The 17,928-nt window shown below is 52.5% G+C and overlaps 1 protein-coding gene across 7 annotated transcripts in view; it reads right to left on the minus strand.

Moving 5' to 3' along the window:
• Positions 1-10,468: 10,468 nt before the first annotated feature.
• The window catches only part of TLN1 (talin 1), a 30,010-nt gene continuing 22,550 nt past the window's right edge, over positions 10,469-17,928 (minus strand). For 3 of the 7 annotated variants that reach the window (XM_087885426.1, XM_087885422.1, XM_087885424.1), the window contains 14 exons: positions 17,320-17,490; positions 17,073-17,222; positions 16,613-16,714; positions 16,375-16,494; positions 15,829-15,975; positions 15,549-15,715; positions 15,276-15,459; positions 15,064-15,189; positions 14,806-14,922; positions 14,532-14,717; positions 14,173-14,280; positions 13,511-13,616; positions 13,064-13,188; positions 12,383-12,675 (listed from right to left, as the gene is read on the minus strand). In XM_087885426.1, the coding sequence (XP_087741552.1) occupies positions 12,538-12,675; positions 13,064-13,188; positions 13,511-13,616; positions 14,173-14,280; positions 14,532-14,717; positions 14,806-14,922; positions 15,064-15,189; positions 15,276-15,459; positions 15,549-15,715; positions 15,829-15,975; positions 16,375-16,494; positions 16,613-16,714; positions 17,073-17,222; positions 17,320-17,490 (1,947 nt within the window). In that variant the 3' untranslated portion in view covers positions 12,383-12,537. Of the gene's footprint in view, positions 11,221-11,313; positions 11,443-11,856; positions 12,040-12,382; positions 12,676-13,063; positions 13,189-13,510; positions 13,617-14,172; positions 14,281-14,531; positions 14,718-14,805; positions 14,923-15,063; positions 15,190-15,275; positions 15,460-15,548; positions 15,716-15,828; positions 15,976-16,374; positions 16,495-16,612; positions 16,715-17,072; positions 17,223-17,319; positions 17,491-17,928 lie in introns of those variants that run through there. The other 4 variants (XM_060684414.2, XM_060684410.2, XM_060684415.2 and 1 more) reach the window with 3 other exon arrangements.

Below are 17,928 nucleotides of genomic sequence, written 5' to 3' on the forward strand. Positions count from 1 at the left end.
GGAAGTCAGGACAAGCCCTCCAGCCTCACACCAGGCAGGTGGATCAGCCAGCCTGAAGTCTCTCTTCTTCCGCCTCACTGCAAGGAACCCCCGATGGACGAACCCCTTTGGGGGGCCTCAGCACTGGCTTTGCCCCGACCCATAGTTCCTAGTCTTCTGAGGCCCAGAAAAACCACTAGGATCCCATGCCCTCTTCCCATAGCTCCACATGCAACCAGAGTCTTTGAGGCCAGGCAGATGAACCACTGCAGGTGTGCTGGCACATGGCCATGCCCCCTGACCACTAGTTGCTCTCTGCCCTCTTGTTTGGGCTTAGGCCCTGAGGCTTTCCTGGTCAGCCTCACCCTCCCTTTGAAACCAACTTCTCTCCAAAGAGATGGATTGCAGGATTGGTTCTTGTGCTGATTTAACCATAATCCCCAAATCCGGTTTCATCTTGGTTTGTGTGTGTTGTAGAAATGCAGCCTTCGTGCTTGAAGGGAAGCAATGTTAACAATATTAATTAAAATTGAAGAAAAAATTAAATGAACAAATTTGTTTGTTGCATTAACAAAACAAAAAACAAAAAATAAAATGCAGGAAAGCTCAGCATTACAGTTTAGTTGAAGGTCACATTATTCTGTGACTAATTCACAAAAATATGCCCAAATTAATTGGAATGCATATGCTCTTTGAAATTTAACATAAGTATTTTCACTGACAGCATAACGTATCTAATCTTAAATCTAAATATGTGTGTATGCTAAATACTTTTCAATTTTGCTTATTAATTAGCATATCCTTCTTAAAGCTTAAAATCTTTGATTTCTAAAATTAGAAGTGGAATTAAACTCCCTGATCAGTTACAATTTTGTTGAAAGCCCCCAGAAAACCTGGACATTAAGCTTCCTCTTGAATGCATCCCACAAAAGCCCACCACCGCCATCGCCATCTCCCAGTCTGGACATGGGTTCCATTCTTGCACCCCTCTTAGGGCATTGAAGCAGAATCTGACCTCTGACTCACACATTCTTCTTGATCTTGAGCAACTCACCTGTGGCCTGTCTCCAGAACCTCACCTGCTTGTGATGTGCCTGAATGCTGTTACACCTTGGGTGAAGTATGCTGCTGCAGAGCCACCTTCCAAGTTCTGCTAGATGATTTAGCAACTTTCAGTTTAAGAACTAATTTTGCATTCCATCAGCCTTCAGCAGTCCAGAGTAAGGTCATCTTGAGATAGAGAAATAATTCCTCTGTATTTGCACTAGTGCCATAAATCGTCACCTTCTTGGGGTTCATCTGTGGATCTGGAGTCAAACCATTTAGAATAAAAGAACATTTGAATTTTTAATTCAGAATTGCACCCGGAATTGATTGTATTCTAGAGAAGCTGGGCTATAGCTAGAGAGTGGTAATAGAGAAGCCTCTTGCTTTATGTTGTGAAGTGATCTGGCCTCATTTTTAATCTATGAATCCTGAGAATGTAGATACCTCTTTTGCTTCTTGGTGAGAGATCCTCATAGTTAAGTCCTCCCATGAAGTGGCAGGAGGTTGGATCAATGCTGCTTCTTGGAGTGAAAAGATGTTTCCACGATCTCTGCTCCCACTCCTGCAGAAGCCTTCACCTGACCTGCTTTGGAGGAATTTAGAACTGTCTCCAACCTTCCTTTTCTAGAAGTGATCTGGATAAAGCGGTCAAGAGCTCTAGAGCAGCGGGCACCAACTGGTGGTCCATGGACCACTGGTGATCTGCGAGAAAATTTTGGTGGTCCGCAGAAAAATTATTTGCATTTTTTATATTGCACTAAATCAGGGGTCCTCAAACTATGGTCCCTGGGTCGGATACATGCAACGAATATTTGTGTTGCTGCAGGGAGTCTCCCCCTTCAGGGTCTTTATGTGCAGGTAGGAGGGGTACAGAAATTCCAACTTGGAGTCTGCTTTGGCTTCCTGGTGCAGAGCTTTGGGCAAAGGCTGGAGAGAAGTGCCGTTGGTGGTGAAGAGCCAGAGAGCCTTGTTCCAGTGGGACTGCATCATGTCTTGGAACTGGCTGACCATCTCAGCCCACTGAGCCTCCAGGCGCCGGTACCTGGCCTTGCACTCCTGCAGGTCTTCCCTCTGCTTGGAAAGCCTATGCTCCTAGTCTTCAGTGAGGTGCTTCTGCTGAGCCTCCTTCTTGGTCAGATCCAGTTTGAACTGAGCCAGCTGTTTGGCCAACTCTTTCTCATGATGGCTGCTTAGCTCCAACAACTGTTTCTTGTTGGAGCCCTAAGGAGCCTGGGCAGGCAGGTGAGGAGTGGCTGGGAGGGGTGGAGCGAGTAGAGGTCAGTGAGATGCCCCTTGATGTGAGTCACATCAAGTTAGCCACACTCACCCAGTCACATGACCACCTAGCCACCCCCACCCACCCAGCCAGTCATTAGGCAGATCATATTAGTGGTCCGCGGGATTTAAAATTATGAGGTTAATGATCCCTGAGGTCTGAAAGGTTGGTGACCCCTGCTCTAGAGGCTATTTGGACCCCTGGAGTCAGGACTTATCGGTAGATCAGAGTTTAGATCCAGCAGCAGGATTACATCGGTTGTCTTTGTGGGGATTCCTGGAATCAGAAGAGGGGGTGGTAGGCCCCCTGGTCCTTCTTGACTTCTTGGTGGCTTTCAATCACATGATATCCTTCCGGACTGCCTGCAAAGAGTTGGAATGGTGGGGGTGGGGGGCAGCTGTTCTGCAGGGATCCTCTCTCTTCCTTGAGTGCCTCAGGGGCCTTGTCATCTCCCCATTCCTTTTTACCATCTCTATGAGGCTAATGGGAGAAATTGCCCTCCAAGATGGAGGAACCTTGGTTTGTGGGGCCAACAATTCCAGGAAATTCAAAGCTGATTATGCCCATCAGAGTGCTCCAGAATTCCCCTACCTTAGAAGACCAGGTGGAAGTTTATTGCAACTCAGGTCATGAACTCCCTTTTTGTAAAATAACAAAAGCAAGCAACATTATTAGACCAACATTAATTAACATTAATATGTAATCTAATTATGTAATGAAGGCACAGAGATTTGTGATAAGCAGAGTGCCTGCAAAACTCTGAACTGAAATTTGTGGCATCAGTGTAGATGAGTCCCAAAGGTGCTTTTTCAGGAGGCAACTGGACTTTCTTGTTTTTTCTTTTGAAGACATTTTGCTTCTCATCCAAGAAGCTTCTTCAGCTCTGGCAGGATAGTGGGGAATGGAAGGATTTATATTCCTTACAGACAGCTGATCATTTGCATCCTTTTAGAGGGTTATTGAAGCACTTGGAGGTTTATATGTGTCCTCAGGGCCATCTGAGGGGTGCAAATGGTTCCTGTAGTCTGCATTTTTTTTCCTTTGGAAATATATTTCCATTCCCAGATCATTCAAAGGGTGCTCATCCCAAATTGTATAACTAAAAGTCTATAGAGATTCTCAGTCATCCAGGTCCTGGTTGTCTCAAAGGTGCTTTTTCAGGAGGTGTTTTGCTTCTCATTCAAGACATTTCGCTTCTCATCCAAGAAGCTTCTCCAGCTCTGACAGGATAGTGAGGAATGGAAATTTCTTGGACGAGAAGCAAAACTGAGCCTGTAGTACAGTGGACTAAACCACTGTTATTAATATCTGCTGCTTGCAATTACTGCAAGTATGAAGGCTATTGCTTAACGCATTGTAAGCCGCCCTGAGTCTCCGGAGAAGGGCGGCATATAAATTAAAGCAAAAAAAAAAAAAAAAAACCCTCCTGAAAAAGCACCTTTGGGACAACCAGGACCTGGAGGACAGAGAATCTCTACAGACTTACAGTGTAGATGAGGCAAGTGAACACATCTAGACCAGTGGGGAAATCTGAACCTGTTTGCTACTGATTTGCTGGCTGTGCATGCGTGCTGCGTGCTAAGCGCGTACTGTGCGCACACATGCATTGTTCGCACCAAACATGTGCTGCATGCACATGTGCAGTATGCACCAAAATGCGGCTTGGGAAGATAAGTAGAACAGCGAGGAGGAATCAGCTGTGGCATACGATCTTGGGAACCTTTTAAAAAACTTTGTGCAAAATGAGGAGAATTTGGTAAAACAAATTAGAGATAAAAAACAAATGCATATTAAAAGGTTGTATAATGCTTTATTGGAAATAGATTCTGAGACAGAATTGGTTAAAGACTGTATGATTAAATGGGCACAAAATTTTCAAGAGCCAGTAATGATGGAGACTTGGGAAAAGATTTGGATTAGAAATGTGAAATTTACACAAGCACAAAATTTAAGAGAAAATTTTTATAAAATGTTTTATAGATGGCACTTAGATCCCAAAAAATTATCATGTATGTATCCTAATGTGCAAGCTAAATGTTGGAGATGTGACTGTGATGATGCAACTTATTATCATATATGGTGAACTTGTAGAAAAATCAAAGCATTTTGGATAAAGATTTGGTGGGTGATGCAGAATATTCTTAAAAAGAGACTGAAATTTACTCCACAGTTGTTCTTACTGGGTATAATTACGGACTGTACAGTTGCAGAGACTAAATTGATTTTGAACTTGATAACAGCAGCAAGATTGTTGGTAGCACAACATTGGAAGAAGGACTTTTTGCCTACTATTGATGATTGGATATTGAAAGTAACTAATTTAGCTGAAATGGCTAAAATTTCAGCATATTTGAAGGATCACACACAAGAAAAGTATATACAGGACTGGAGAAGATGGATTGACTATATACAAAATAAGTATCAGACCAAAAAATATCAAATAGCTTATGAATGATCTCTTTTATTTGTATAAGCGCTATATAAGTGATATTAGAAGTTTTATGATTAAGAAATAGGATTTTATATATGGGGGGTTAAGAATTTTTTTTTTAGGGGGTGTTAGTTTGATGATTGGTTATGCAATTTAGTTTATTGTTAAAGGTCAATAGAAATACCTTGTGTTCTGCTCTGGGAAGTCGGGGAGGGGGAGGGGGGGTTGGGAGGGAGGGTTGTGGGGAAATTGTATTTGTTTTAAAACTTTTTCAATTAAAAAAATAAAAACTTTTTTATTACCTATTCGCCCAAACCGATAGTAAAAAAAATGCTTTAAATAGTACAAAAAAAAGGTTCTGACAATCGCGTGGCACAGCTGTGATCTTGGTAACCTTTTTAAAAACCTTTTTAAAGCATTTTTTTACTACCAGTTCGGGCGAATAGGTAGTAAAAAAATGCTTTAAAAAAGTAAAAAAAGAAGCTCAGATGATCACAGCTGTGCCATGCGATCATGAGCCTTTTTTTTACTTTTTTAAAGCATTTTTTTACTACCTATTCGCCCGAACAAGTAGTAAAAAAATGCTTAAAAAGTTTAAAAAAAAATGTTCCGACAATCAGCTGAGTGACGCGCGATCGTCGGAACTCCCCCCCCCCTTTTTTTTTTTTCTACCGGTTCAGCGAAACAGTAGCATTTTTTACTACCAGTTTGAGCGAACTGGCCCAAACTAGTAGCATTACACCCCTGATCCAGACAGGCAGGAGGAGAAACCAGGCAAAACGGCTTAAGAAGGGAGGTTTTATAGATGGCATTTAGATCCCAAAAAGTTGTCATGTATGTACCCTAATGTTCAGCCAAAATGTTGGAGATGTGAATGTCTAGATGCTACGTATTATCATGTTTGGTGGACCTGTAGGAAAGTTAAGGCTTTTTGGATAAAAATCTGGTGGGTCATGCAGAATGTTTTGAAGAAAAAAATTCAATTTTCTCCACAACTGTTTTTATTGGGTATAGTTAAGGGTTTCACACGGGGTGAAACAAAATTAATATTGTATATGATATCAGCAGCAAGATTGTTGATAGGTAGATACTGGAAGCTTTGCCCACTATTGATGAATGGACTTTGAAGATGGCCAGTTTTGCGGAGATGGCGAAGATTTCAGCATACTTAAAGGACTGTTCACAAGAGACTTATGAATGGGAATGGCAAAGGTGGATAGATTATGTTCAGAACAAATATCAAACTAGAAAGTATCAAATAGCTTTTATTTGAAAGTAATGTATTAGAAATATTTTAAATATTTTAATATCTTAAAGAGACAAAGGGGTAAAACTATACAGGGGGAGGGATGGGTTCAAGTTTATATTTTAGTGTTATTAGTTATGAGTATATAATAGGGAAGTCTGGGGGGGAGGGTTGGGGAGGGTTAGGGAGGATGGGAAGTTTGGGGAGGGAAGTGGGGAGGGTGAAAAAAGGGGTGAAAATGTAATTGTAAAACTTTTGCAATAAAAAAAAAAAAAAAGAAGGGAGGGAAGTCGCAATGACAGAGCTGTAGAGGTGTCATCTCAGCCACATTGGCGCAGTGGTTAGAGTGCAGTACTGCAGGCTATTTTTGCTTCCTGCTGGCTGCCTGCAATTTGGCAGTTCAAATCTCACCAGGCTCAAGGTTGACTCTGCTTGCCATCCTTCCGAGGTGGGTAAAATGAGGACCCAAACTTTTGGGGCCAATACGCTGACTCTGTAAACCTCTTAGAGAGGGCTGGAAAGAACTGTAAAGTGGTATATATCTAAGTGCTATTGCTATCTCTGATCTTTTCTTGGCAGAGCCCTTTGGCCTACAATCCTGGTCCTCTGGTCTGCCTTGCAGCAGCTGCTCAGGAAAGGACAGTGTTGTCGCCTTAGCTCTGTATCTTGCCATTCTGTGCACCCCCCCTGGCAAGGAAAGAAAAAAAGGGGGGGCCATAACAGGGGAGAGCCATCTCCCTCCCTCCCTCCCTTCCTCAATCTCGTACTCCCTTCCATGCCTACCTGAAACAGACATTGCTGGATGAGATCACATCAGTCAAGGAACTAGAGAAACATTTGCCCAACTAAGCCTCGGATTTCTGGGATGAACAGGAACAGACAAATTGTTACACCAAGAAACTGAGGATAAGAATTCAATGAGAGAGATGAGTTATTTATTTAAGGAACTTACAGAAAGCAAGATAAACTTTTATGAGCATGCCAAGAGACAGAAAACAAGAGCTAGATAAATGAAAGAGGAGAGAGTAACAAAGATTCCCTAAGCAATGACTCATCCAGGTATTTGATCACTGGACTAGTGTCAGATATTCTGGAAAGTGAAGTTAATGGGTTCTAGAAAGTATTGCTCAATAAAGTTCAATGTTTCTTGAGGATACCTGGGGCTATAAGAAGCGGAATGGGACCTTCAGGCTCCCACCCTTGGCCGCACCTCCAAGCTTGGTAAAATGAGGACCTGATTGTTGGGTGTGATATGCTGGCTCTATAAACTGAGAAGAGCTATTTCAATACCAGATGAAATAAACCCAGACTGGTCTTCCAAAGTGCCAATAACTGGACAGATATTAAAATATGAGCCAATTCCTGATGGGAGCAGTGGTCCCTCAGATAATGATGTTCTGAGCAACTAACAACTTCAGAAGTGAAAGCCAACACCAGTTCTGTCCAATAGGCAACTGGCAACTGATGCAAAGTTAACAGTCTGGCATTTTGCACCAACTGCAATTTTGTGATACTTTTCAAGATGACTCCCACCTACGAGGTGGTGATGGTCAAGGAGTTGCAATTGAGGCATGGATAATAACTTGCTCATCCAGTCAATTCTGAGAATATTGTAGTTCATGTGCCAGCCATTAAGTGTATGAACACCTCTTGCTGCAGCCATCTTGAAGCTGATCTGGTGAGAGCTGGCAGACTACGTGATGACTGAGGAGGCATTCCCTTAATCCTGCAGCAGCCATTGGAGTTTTGCATCCAAGAAACTATGGGCAGCCATTTTCATCTTATGGCCTAGGGATGGAGGGCATACTCCCCGAGTCCAAAGAACAGCAGCTCCTGGGTTATCTTGCTTGCCCCTTGCTCCCTCCCTCCCTTGCTTCCATGGCTCTGTGGCTTCCTTTACTAGGGGATCAGGGAGAGCAGAGGTAACACTAGGGAACCATGGCTTCTTTTTTCTGACCTCACTGAATTGTGCATAACTTCTGTTTGGCCCTGGAAGGCCCCGATACTTGGAAGAGATGAGCAAGTTTTCAACTGATAAACTTCTCTTCAGGTTTCCATATTTCTGCCTGCTTGGCACGCAAAACCCTGATTTCATATAGGAGTGGATGCTGGGTTGGAGCTGCTACCAGTAATACAAGAGCGGGCGGTGGGGGGCATTCATTCTCCTTTTCTGCTGGATTGCTTCTAAAAAACTTTTTCTATTTGGAGAAACCCTTTTGAAAACCTGCTTTATGCCAATTTATACAATCTATGAGGTTCCATTAGGTGAAATTACACCTTACACATCCATGCTGGCAGCCAATGGCTTTCTAGGTACCATCTTAGGTTGTGCTGCAGCCTCCAAGGTGTCCAGGTGGGACACCTGCAGGGGCTTTTCACCACTGGTGGCTCTTCTTCAGGGCTTCCCCTTGTTGGAGGGCAGGGTCTCCAGGCACTTGCCACCGAGCTCCATGCAGCATGCACTAGTCAAGTTCCCTTTCTGCATAGGGCGGGCGATAACTGCAATTAATAATAAAGCAGTACCTACCTTGCAACACACAGCACTCCTGGCAGATCCCTCATTTTTAGTTTATGGCTTAACCAGGGTGGGGAACAATTTGGCGGCCATGTTGGTACAAAAGATTGGCTGCTGAATGAACGGAAAGGGTGTTTTGGCTCTCTTTTGCAGCCAAGCTGCTGTGTGAGCATGCCCTCCTCCAGCCAGGAATAGCTCATTCAGCAGGTGCAGGGAGGCACAGCACATCCCTCCCTCCCTCTGGGCAGCCCCAGGATGTGGGGCAGGGTGCCTGCTGGCTCACTCCCACTGGTGTGATGGGCATGGAGCAGGTGGGAATCAAGAAGGCCTTCCTTGATCCCTGTCCATCAAATCACCCCAGTGGGCTATTTCTGGCTCTGGGCAGGCAACCGGGGATTAGGGGCCACTTGCCAAGAACGTGGCCTCTTGCACAGGCCGATCCCTGCTCAGAGTGCTTGGCTCTTCGGCAGATGGTGGGCAGCTTCCATAGCCTGGAACTGGTGCAATAACAAAGGTGGGTGGGGGTTCCTAGGGATGGCAAAACGCAGGCTGAATCCGCCTGAAATCTGGATGCCCCCCCTCCCGTCGCAGCAGGATTGGCAGCAGAGTTCCTCCAGGGGTGGCGGATTTAGGGGCACCATGCACATCTGACTGAGGATCAGGTCGGTGACCCTCCTTTACGAGCAGCAGGAATGCTTCTCTGCTGCCATCCCTGACTTTGGGGTCTTCGCAGGTTGGCAGGATCCAGAGCAGCGCCCACCTTCAGAACCACAACTCCTGCCCCCTCAGGAAAGGAAGCCCCACAACCCACCTGGGGAGCCATGGGAGCAAAGCCTGCAGCCCCCACATATCACACCATTCTCTGGGACACACATTGCCCGCTCCCCAGTAGCCGGGGGTGCTTCCTCAGCAAGAGGGGCTGCATCTTCTTCTCCAAGGGAAGAGCCCCTGCGGACCCCACCCACTGAGAAATCTGCCCCTCGGCCCATTCTCACCGGTGCTGCTTAAGCCAGCTGGCCAGAAGCCACTCCCCAGGCTCAGGAAGGGGCCGAGTGGCAAAGGGGGCGCTGAAGGCTGAACCTCGCAGGTGCTGGTTCCTGGCTCTGGTAGAGGCTGGCCAGTTCCAGTGATGCCTGCTTGAGAAGGAAGCCATGTCCGGGCCCTGACTCTTCCTTTGGCCGCTTGTGGGGAGTAGCTGAAGGGGGCACCCCCAGGCAGAAGCAGCTGAGGATTCATCTCTGCCTTTACCCCCCTCCCCACGCTAGAGTAGGATTGTGCCATTCACAAGGGAAAGGAAACACACCCGGGAGGGAAGCATTCACCAAGGCTCCAGGCAGGGCAGGAATCAAGATCCCACAAGGCCAGAAGATTCTGTGCAGCAAGACCCCTCCTCTCCCGCTTGTGGGGGATGGCAGCACTCCCCTCCTGCCCCTCTCCCCCAGCCCAGGCCTGCCGCTCTTCCGGTGCCAGATCAGGGCACCCGCTGCCAGGGATAGACTGCTATCACAGGAAGACGCTGGAAGCACTGCAGAGAGTGCCATGCCTAGACGCCTACTGGGAAGATTGGCAGGAGCCTGACACAGCCCTGACATCCACGTGTGGGAAGGGGGCAGCCGAGCAAGGATGGGCTCCTTTGGGACCCTCTGTAAAGGTCCTCCTAGCCAGCAAGAGGGCGTCTTCTGGGAACTTGGAAAGGGTGGAGGCTGCCGCAGAGGTGTGGGTCTGCCCCTAGGAGCCGACATTGGGAGCTGGCAAGCAGGTGTGGGACTCTTCTCTAGGGGAGAGGGAAGAATCCCACACCAAGCAGCATGGCTAGGAGTGGCCTACTCTCGAAAGCTGGAAAGGCCACTGGGGCCATGCAATGTGGATTCCTTCCACACGAGCTGGGGCTGCTTCCCCGGAGCACCGTTTCTCACAGCTCCAATGGTGGGAGCTGCTGCTGGCCACAAAGGAGGGTGTAGAGAGAGTCAGAAGAGCAGAGAAACCAGTTTATTGCAGACCAGCCCTTTCCAGACAGCCCGAGGGGCTTGGAAGCAGACCCCTCTCCCTCCCACTTCCCAACCCTGGGTTTCCTGCCTTATGGATGTATCAAAAGTACAAAGGTGAGAAGCCTCAGCTTGTGAATGGTCCCCAGATGTGGTGAAGCACACAACGCTTGGCAGCTTGTGCAGGAGAGGGGCTCCTGCCACAGAGGAAGGAGGCTCAGGATGTGGGGGGAGCCAGGCGACATTGGAGGGCTGTGGGGTCTGGCAGGCACTTGGGAATAAAGGGCAGAGCCAGCCCTTTGGCCACGGGCCAGCACCCGCCCTTAAGGCAAAATGCTCAGGGGCAGAGGCTAGGAGGGGTGGGCAGAGCCCGTGGTCCCCCCAGATTGCACAGCCCCATGGGGGCTCCACGGCCCTCAAAACAATCAGGCTGAGCAAGCAGCCAAGGCACAGGGAAAGCTCCCAGGACGGGCAGCCCAGGAAGGCAGTCCAGAGTATGGCATGAAGGGGCTTTGGGGCTCGCGCAGAAGCAGTGGGCCTGGCGGCAAGGGCCCCGGGGCCTGGCTATGAGGAGGGCTGTCCTTGCTTGGGGTCCGGCCTTGGGGCAGCTCAGTTCTGCCCTTCGTCCCGCAGCTCGGAGGGGAGGAACTTGTACTGTTGCTGCCGGATCATAGCCAGCTTCTTCCGCGCCTCCTCCAGTTCCCGCTCTTTGCGCAACATCTCTTCCTGGGCAGCGATGATCTGAGGAGAAGGAAGTGGCAGAAGTCACCTCGGGGGAAGCTCCTCTGGCTCTGTTCCAGCCCCTCCGGGGGGGGGGGGGGGAGAAACCCTTACCTGTGCAATCCCCCCAACCATCCGCTCCTTCACTACCACTGTTGCGTTCTCCTCGTCCTCGAAGGCCGCAGCCTTCTGTGCTGCCTTCACCAGGTTGTCTGAGGCCCTCTTGACTGCGTTGCCGGCCGCCTGGCAGATTCGGAAGGGAAGGGGGTTACCTACCAGGGCAGCCTCAGTCACCCTGTGCCTGCAGACCCCTTACACAGGACCCCGACCCCCCCGGGGAACCTTCCAGCCAATTGCTGCCTCTGGTGGTGGAGCCAGTCTGGCTGGCAAGGGCTGGGCAGTTGAGGCACTCCCCTCGCCTCCAGCAGCAGGGCTGCCTGGGCCCTGGAGCCAGTGTGCTGTACGGAGACCCGCCCCAGCTGGCCCAAGGAAAGGTGGCCCTGACTGAATCCGCCAGGGCCTGAACTGGACCCAAGAAAGGTCGACAGCGGCCACTGGGACCAATGGGGAAGGCGGGCCCGCCTCCTTCAAGTCCTCCATCCATGGGAGGAAGAAGGGCAGCTCCCTCAGACCCTCTGCCGCCTCTGCTCTCCTCACCTGCAGGCGCTTCATTGCCTCAGAGTCCTGGTCTGCCTTCACCTTGCACGCCACCAGGAGCTGTGCCGTGGAGGCTGCCACCTGCTTGGCCGAGGAGATGAGCTTCTCTTCGCTGGCGTGGCCTTGGACCGCCGCATTGGCGGCTTCACAGAGGTTGTTGGTGGCAGCAGCCACCATCCGGGCCTTGGCAGAAGGAGGAGGGAGGTGAGCAAAGGGTGAGGTGGACGTTGTGGCCGCCACTTGCCACAAAGGGCCCACACAGACCAAGCCCCCAAGAGCCCAGGATGCCGTGGCCTAGGGAGCCCCCTTTCTGCCCCAGCTTTCCCTTCTCTGATTGACATGGCTCTGCAGGATGGCTGGGGAGGAGCTTGGGGTCTCGGGTTAGGGCAAAAGAGCCCCCCTGCCCACGCCAGAGAGAGTGGACAATGGGTGTGGGAGAGGCCTCCCTCTGTAATGAAAGGACGTCATTCTAAGCAAGAAGAGCCTCTTTCCGGTGAGTGGACAGCCACCCCCCAGCCCCCTCCACACTCACGGCTGAAATGAGGCCTTGAGACCACTGTCCGTCATCCAGGGCGTTGGCTGGGATGGCGCCCACCTGGCAGAGAAAGAGAGAGAGGCAGAGAGATGGGGTAGTCAGCCCCAGACCAGACTCGAGGGCTTCCTGCCCAGCCCACCCTCCCCTCACTCACTCACCTTGCCTTGGGCCACCAGCTCCCTCTGGGCCGCAGAGGCCGCCTTCACCAAAGCACTGGTGGCCGCAGCAATGGACTTGGCTGCCTCCAAGATCTGCTCTTCAAAGTTGAGGCTCTCATCTGCTTGCTTGAGAGGGAGGGGACCATTAATGAGGGAGGAGGCCTTCCTCACCAGAAAACATTTCCCTGGGGAGTAACGACTGGGGTTCTGAGCCAGACGGAGTGCTTCTGCTCCCCCCTTGTGTTCGAAACGGGCATGAAAAAGCCTCTGCTCGGGATGGAGGAAGCCCGGCTGGCACAGGGCCATGTCATCCCAGGGGGGGTAAGCTGTGGCTGGAGTCCTCCTTAGGCCCCCTGCGATGTGGGCCTGCAAGGGGGCTGCCCAGGCTGTTCCTGGACCCAGCAGTTCTGGTGCAGCGAGTGGGGCCCTCCCCCCTTCCTCCCACCGGGTGTCATGGAAGGGGCAGAGCTCAGCTGGCAGCGACTCTCGTGTGCTGCTGCGGATGGCAGCCCACCTTGGGCTTGGCTCGTGGCTTCAACTGCTCCAGCTTCTTCGCTGCAGCCTCGATCGCAGCGGCTGCCCCCAACAGCTCGTTTTCGGCAATGACCGTGGGGTCCTCAGGGTCCACCCACTCGGTCCCTGTGGGAGACAAGAGAGCACAGGGGTCCAGAGCTGCCCCAGGCGATGCCCCAATTCCCGACTCTCCTTCCATGAAGGCTGCCCTTGCTGAAAAGCGCTGTCCTTTTTTTAAGTGCAGGGCCCCACGGCATTCACACCGCACGGCTGACTGGGTCTCTCCCCCCTCTCCTCTCCCATTATGTTGTGCAAGTGCAGCCTATTGGATGGACCCACCACTCAACAATTGAACAAACCCAAAAAAGTAGAGACGGGCAGTCTGGATGGAGGCCCAATGCCCTGCGAGGAGGAGGAGGGGCGGGCAGTCCCAGGCCTCCCCACCTACCTTTCATGGCTTCGGCTGCTTGGATGAGCTCCGTGACAGAGCCAGCTACCCGCTTGGAGTAGCCAGCCAGCTGCTGCTTCAGGTCGTGGCTGGGCTTCTGCAGGATCTGAGGAAGGGGGAGGAGTCATGCTGGGCACCCTCAGGGCCCACCGGAGCCCACCGCTACCAGGGACGAAAGGGAGCAGGGAAGTCAAGAGGAAAGGGAGGAAGATCTGGATTTGCCCAGAAGGGCTGGGGAAGCCAGTTGGGTGTCCAAGCAGCCGGATCACAGGGGCCTCCCAGCGCCCTTCCCCCTGTCCCATGGGGCTTCCCCAACTCACAGGACGGGTGCTTCCTCTGCCCTGGGCAGCCTGGCCGGGCAGGGAGATGGACCTAGATGAAGGTTAACCTCTCTGCATGTGGGGGCTGCTTCTGCCAGTTAGAATTGTCCAGCACCCCACAAGGCTGGTGGCTTAACGTTTCACCACGCGGGGGAAGGCAGTCATCCTTGGGCACCCCTAGGGCCTTAATGACTTGTGGGCCAAGCCCTAGTCCCCCTCCCTCCCGTGGTCACACCCTCACATACAGTGCATGCCACACTCACCGGCTGGGTCAAGGAAAGTGGGGGAGGGAAGAAGGGGCACGCTATTTGGCGGCGGGGTTGGGGAGGGACAGGTACCTACCACGAGGACGTGTTCCAGAAGCTCCAGGTAGCCGCTAGCACACTCCTTGCCAAAGCGCAGGGCTCGGTGCCGCACCTCACTGCCCACATCTGGATGGCATGCAGCTTCCTGGAAAGAGACGGACAGATGATTGCCAGCCCAACACAGAAAAGAGGGGCCTGCCCTCCACCCCCCGAGCTGCCCAGCCGCAGCTTCTGCTTCCTGGAGGAGGGTTGCAAGAGCCCCGTTTGAGGGCGTGCCCCTGCCACCCCACCAGGTTGCTTGTCCAATGACTGCATGATCAGACGCCTTCCTCCTCTCCGAACACCCCACTGCTCCTGACCGTGTCCTCCCTCCTGAGAAATGACCACAGGGCCCACCTTACAAGAGCGTAGCATGTCCGCAATGGCACGACGGCTCAGGTTGGCTGTGGCGATCACATCTTCCTGCCGGCATGAGTTGCCGGCTGCCACCGCCTTGGCTGTTGCCATGGTGATGCCTTTTGTCATGCGAATGAAGTCTTCTGGCGTAGAGGTCTTGGCGGGGGGCACCTGGGAGCAGAACACCTGGAGGAGGAGGAGGAGGAGGAGGAGTTAGCCTGAGGGGCCGGGTAGTCAGCCAGTGTTTATGGGGAGCAGGGGGACCAACCCTCACCGCCAACTCCTGCCGAATGTGTTCGATGGTGGCCTCTAGTGCCCGTGTCCCCTTGGTGGCCTCGTCCTCCACAGCTTTGACGGTCTTCAAGAGCGACGTGACGTTGGTGACCATCACCTGCTGACAACCAGCCAAAGAGCTGTTCAAGGACCCACTGGCCATCTCCTGTGTGTCTCGTGTGGTGCCCCACCTCTTCTCCTCACAAGCAGGAGGACTCCTCCGGGCCCACCCTCAGCCGCCACCTTGCTCCGCCCTGACCTTCGCTGAGTTCTTCAGCTGGTATACGGCAGGATCATCCCCAGACTTGCCAGCGGCGGCTTTGGTAGCACTGATCAGGTCTCCCAGGGCTTTAGCGACGTCCTTGACTGCGTTGATCAGGACCACCTGGGCACAGAGGAGGGCAGGATGAGGCACAGCAGCCGGGACCCGCACAGGCATACCTGCCAGCCACCTGTGGCTGCGATCCTGACCTGAGTCTCGGGGTCCTCAGAGCCCAAACTGGCAGCGCCCAGCTTCACCACCTCTGCCAGGCGTGTAATGGTCGTCACCGAAGACTGCGCAGCTTGGGCTAATTTCTCTTGGCTCGCAGTGGCGTTCTGCACCAGCACTTTGGTGTCTTCCACCAGCGCTTTGGCTGTCTTCAAGATACCTTCCCTGCCAAGGAAAGAGCCCGTCACAGCCCACTGGAGACAGACGTGATGGCATCAAGGAGCTCCCACCCACCAGCCCACAGGAGCCACAACCTGTGGTCAGCGAAGGTTTCCGCATTCTCCCGGTTGAGGGTTCCAGCGGTGGCAAACATGATGGTGGTGTCCAGATCTGCAATGATGCCTGACACGGCACTGGCTGCGGTGATGCATGCCTGGGTGCCCCTGTTGCCAGCCTGAAGGGCTGCCAGCACATGTGAAACCTGCAGGGGAGCAAAGGCAGGACATCCGCTATGGTCTGTGGGTCCAATCCCCAATACGCACCTAGGTGGGGGGTAGGCACGAGGGGGACTCTTCCACTCCCGGCTGGAGTCACCTTCTCAGAAACCTTGCGGGCGCATTCAATCAACTCCTTCTTGGTGTAGGCATCGCTGGGGCTGCACTGGAGGGCTCCAGCGTTGGTCACAAGAGCGGCACAGCCATGGCCCAGTTCCTGCACTCTGTTCTTAATGTGGGCGCCAATCTGGATGGGAGCATGAAATTCAAGAAAGCGCCTCACTGGCTGCCAGCTCTGCCTTGGAACCCTTCTGGGGGGGCAGGGGGGGATGTGGTATGCGCCTTTTCCACAAACCCACTTTGGAGCTATCCGACTCACCACTGACAAAGGGGCCCCAATATCTACCTTGCTCTCGGCTTTTATGCCTGTCAAGCCAGGCTAGGAACAGGGGCAACCGACTCCCCAGGGAGACAGGGCAGCTTTCTCGAGACAGATGCGGAACTGGGCCAGCCTGCCCCCTTCCCACCACCCCAGGAAATCGACCTGCCTGGCGCAGTACTCTCTGTTGCCAGGGTCTCTGCAGCAGCCTCTAAATGCTCCTGGAAAGATCACCTCCCCTCCCCCAACTCTCATGCCCTCCCTCACCTCTTCATTCTCTGCTGTGAGGGCAGCGGGCTTGGCCTGCAGGGCTAGGTGCCCGTAGTCCGTGGTGAGCTGGTTGGCCAAGATGCCAAGTTCATCTGGGTTGGTGGTGGATTTGGTCACCTGTGGCGGCAGCATAAGATAAGAGGTAGGAAAGGGGGCAAAAGGACCAGGCCTGGGCTCTGGAAGGGGGTCTGCCCAAAGCCCACCCTTCCCCAAAGAGGTCATCCAATCGGCTCACCATCTCCTGTACTGTCACAGCTATGGCCTTGGCAGTCTTCACCATGGTGGTCTGGTAGTCCACAAATGTGCCTTCGGGCTCTCCCATCGGGCCCTCGTCCAGCTGCCCAATGGAAGGAAAGAGCCCAGGAGGGGGGCTACTGCCCTGCTTCTCAGCATAAACCTGTGTCCCCCCCCACCCTTCCCACCACTTTTCTTTTGGCTGACGCAAAGATTGCACCAATTGGGGGGGGGGGGCAGGCAAGCTGGCCGATGGGAGTGACTTCAGCGCCCCAAAAGACTCGACATAAAATTCTTTCAAGATCTCACCTGAGCCTCTCTGGCTCCGCCTGAACCCCCTGGGGTGCCTACAAAGCTGGTTTCGCAAGGCTTCTGGTGCCATAGGGCAGCCGGGCACAGGGGCTTCCCAGAGAAGAGGCCCAGTGGCCCAAGGAAGGCCGGACCGTGGTTTCTTTGCTCACCTGGTTGATGGCCTGCCTGATAGAGTCCACCATGCCGCCTACCACCCCCGCGGCGCTGGCAGCTTCGTTCAGGGTGGCTGTGAGGTCTTCCACTGCCTCCCTCATCATCTGTGCTGCCTCCTCCAGGGCCTCCTGCGTGTGGGCCGCCTGCTGCAGAGAGAAGCCCCCGTCAGGCCCTGGTCGCAGTCCAGGTGGCAAATGCGTAGCCTCCACACACACATGGATCTGGTACCAGCCCCATGGGTACCTTGGGGTTTCCTCCGGCCTCCTTGGCCGTGTAGAGCATCTGCAGACCGGACTCTGCCAGCGTCTTGGTCTGGTCCAGAAGGTTCATTTGCTGCTGGTGATTCAACATCTTGGAGGCTGCGCCCACCGCGGCCATGACCAGGGGTTCAAAATACTGGGCCAGCTGGGAGACCTGGAGGAGGAGGAGGAGGAAGAGAAAAGGGGGTGTGGGGATGGGAAGGGAAGGGGCACCCGAGATGGAGCGGGAGGGGCACGTGTAAGGGGTTGGGCAATAAGGCACTGCTCTCCAAGCCCGCACAAGGGGGCCAATCCAGAGGACGAGAGGGCTGGCACCAAGGGGACCTCACACTGAGTCTCCCCCATCTTCTTCAGGATCCCGAGAGCTTTCCGTCTTTTTCACCAAGCGAAAGCACATCCCTCCACGTGTCTCACCCTAGAGCTGGGTGGGCATGGAGAGCAATGCTGGTGTCACAGGTAGCCCAAGCAGGATTACAAGTGGCCCTGGCAGAGGCTCAGCCAGGGAACCCCGAGGGCTCCCACCGTACCCCAGAGCAGCCCAGTCACGTCTAGCACCCAGACCCCCCACTGGCAGCCCTCCCACAGCCTCCTT

The sequence above is a fragment of the Pantherophis guttatus genome, chromosome 2 (genome assembly GCF_059756535.1).
Source record: "Pantherophis guttatus breed Tessera chromosome 2, ASM5975653v1, whole genome shotgun sequence".
Lineage (NCBI taxonomy): Eukaryota > Metazoa > Chordata > Lepidosauria > Squamata > Colubridae > Pantherophis > Pantherophis guttatus.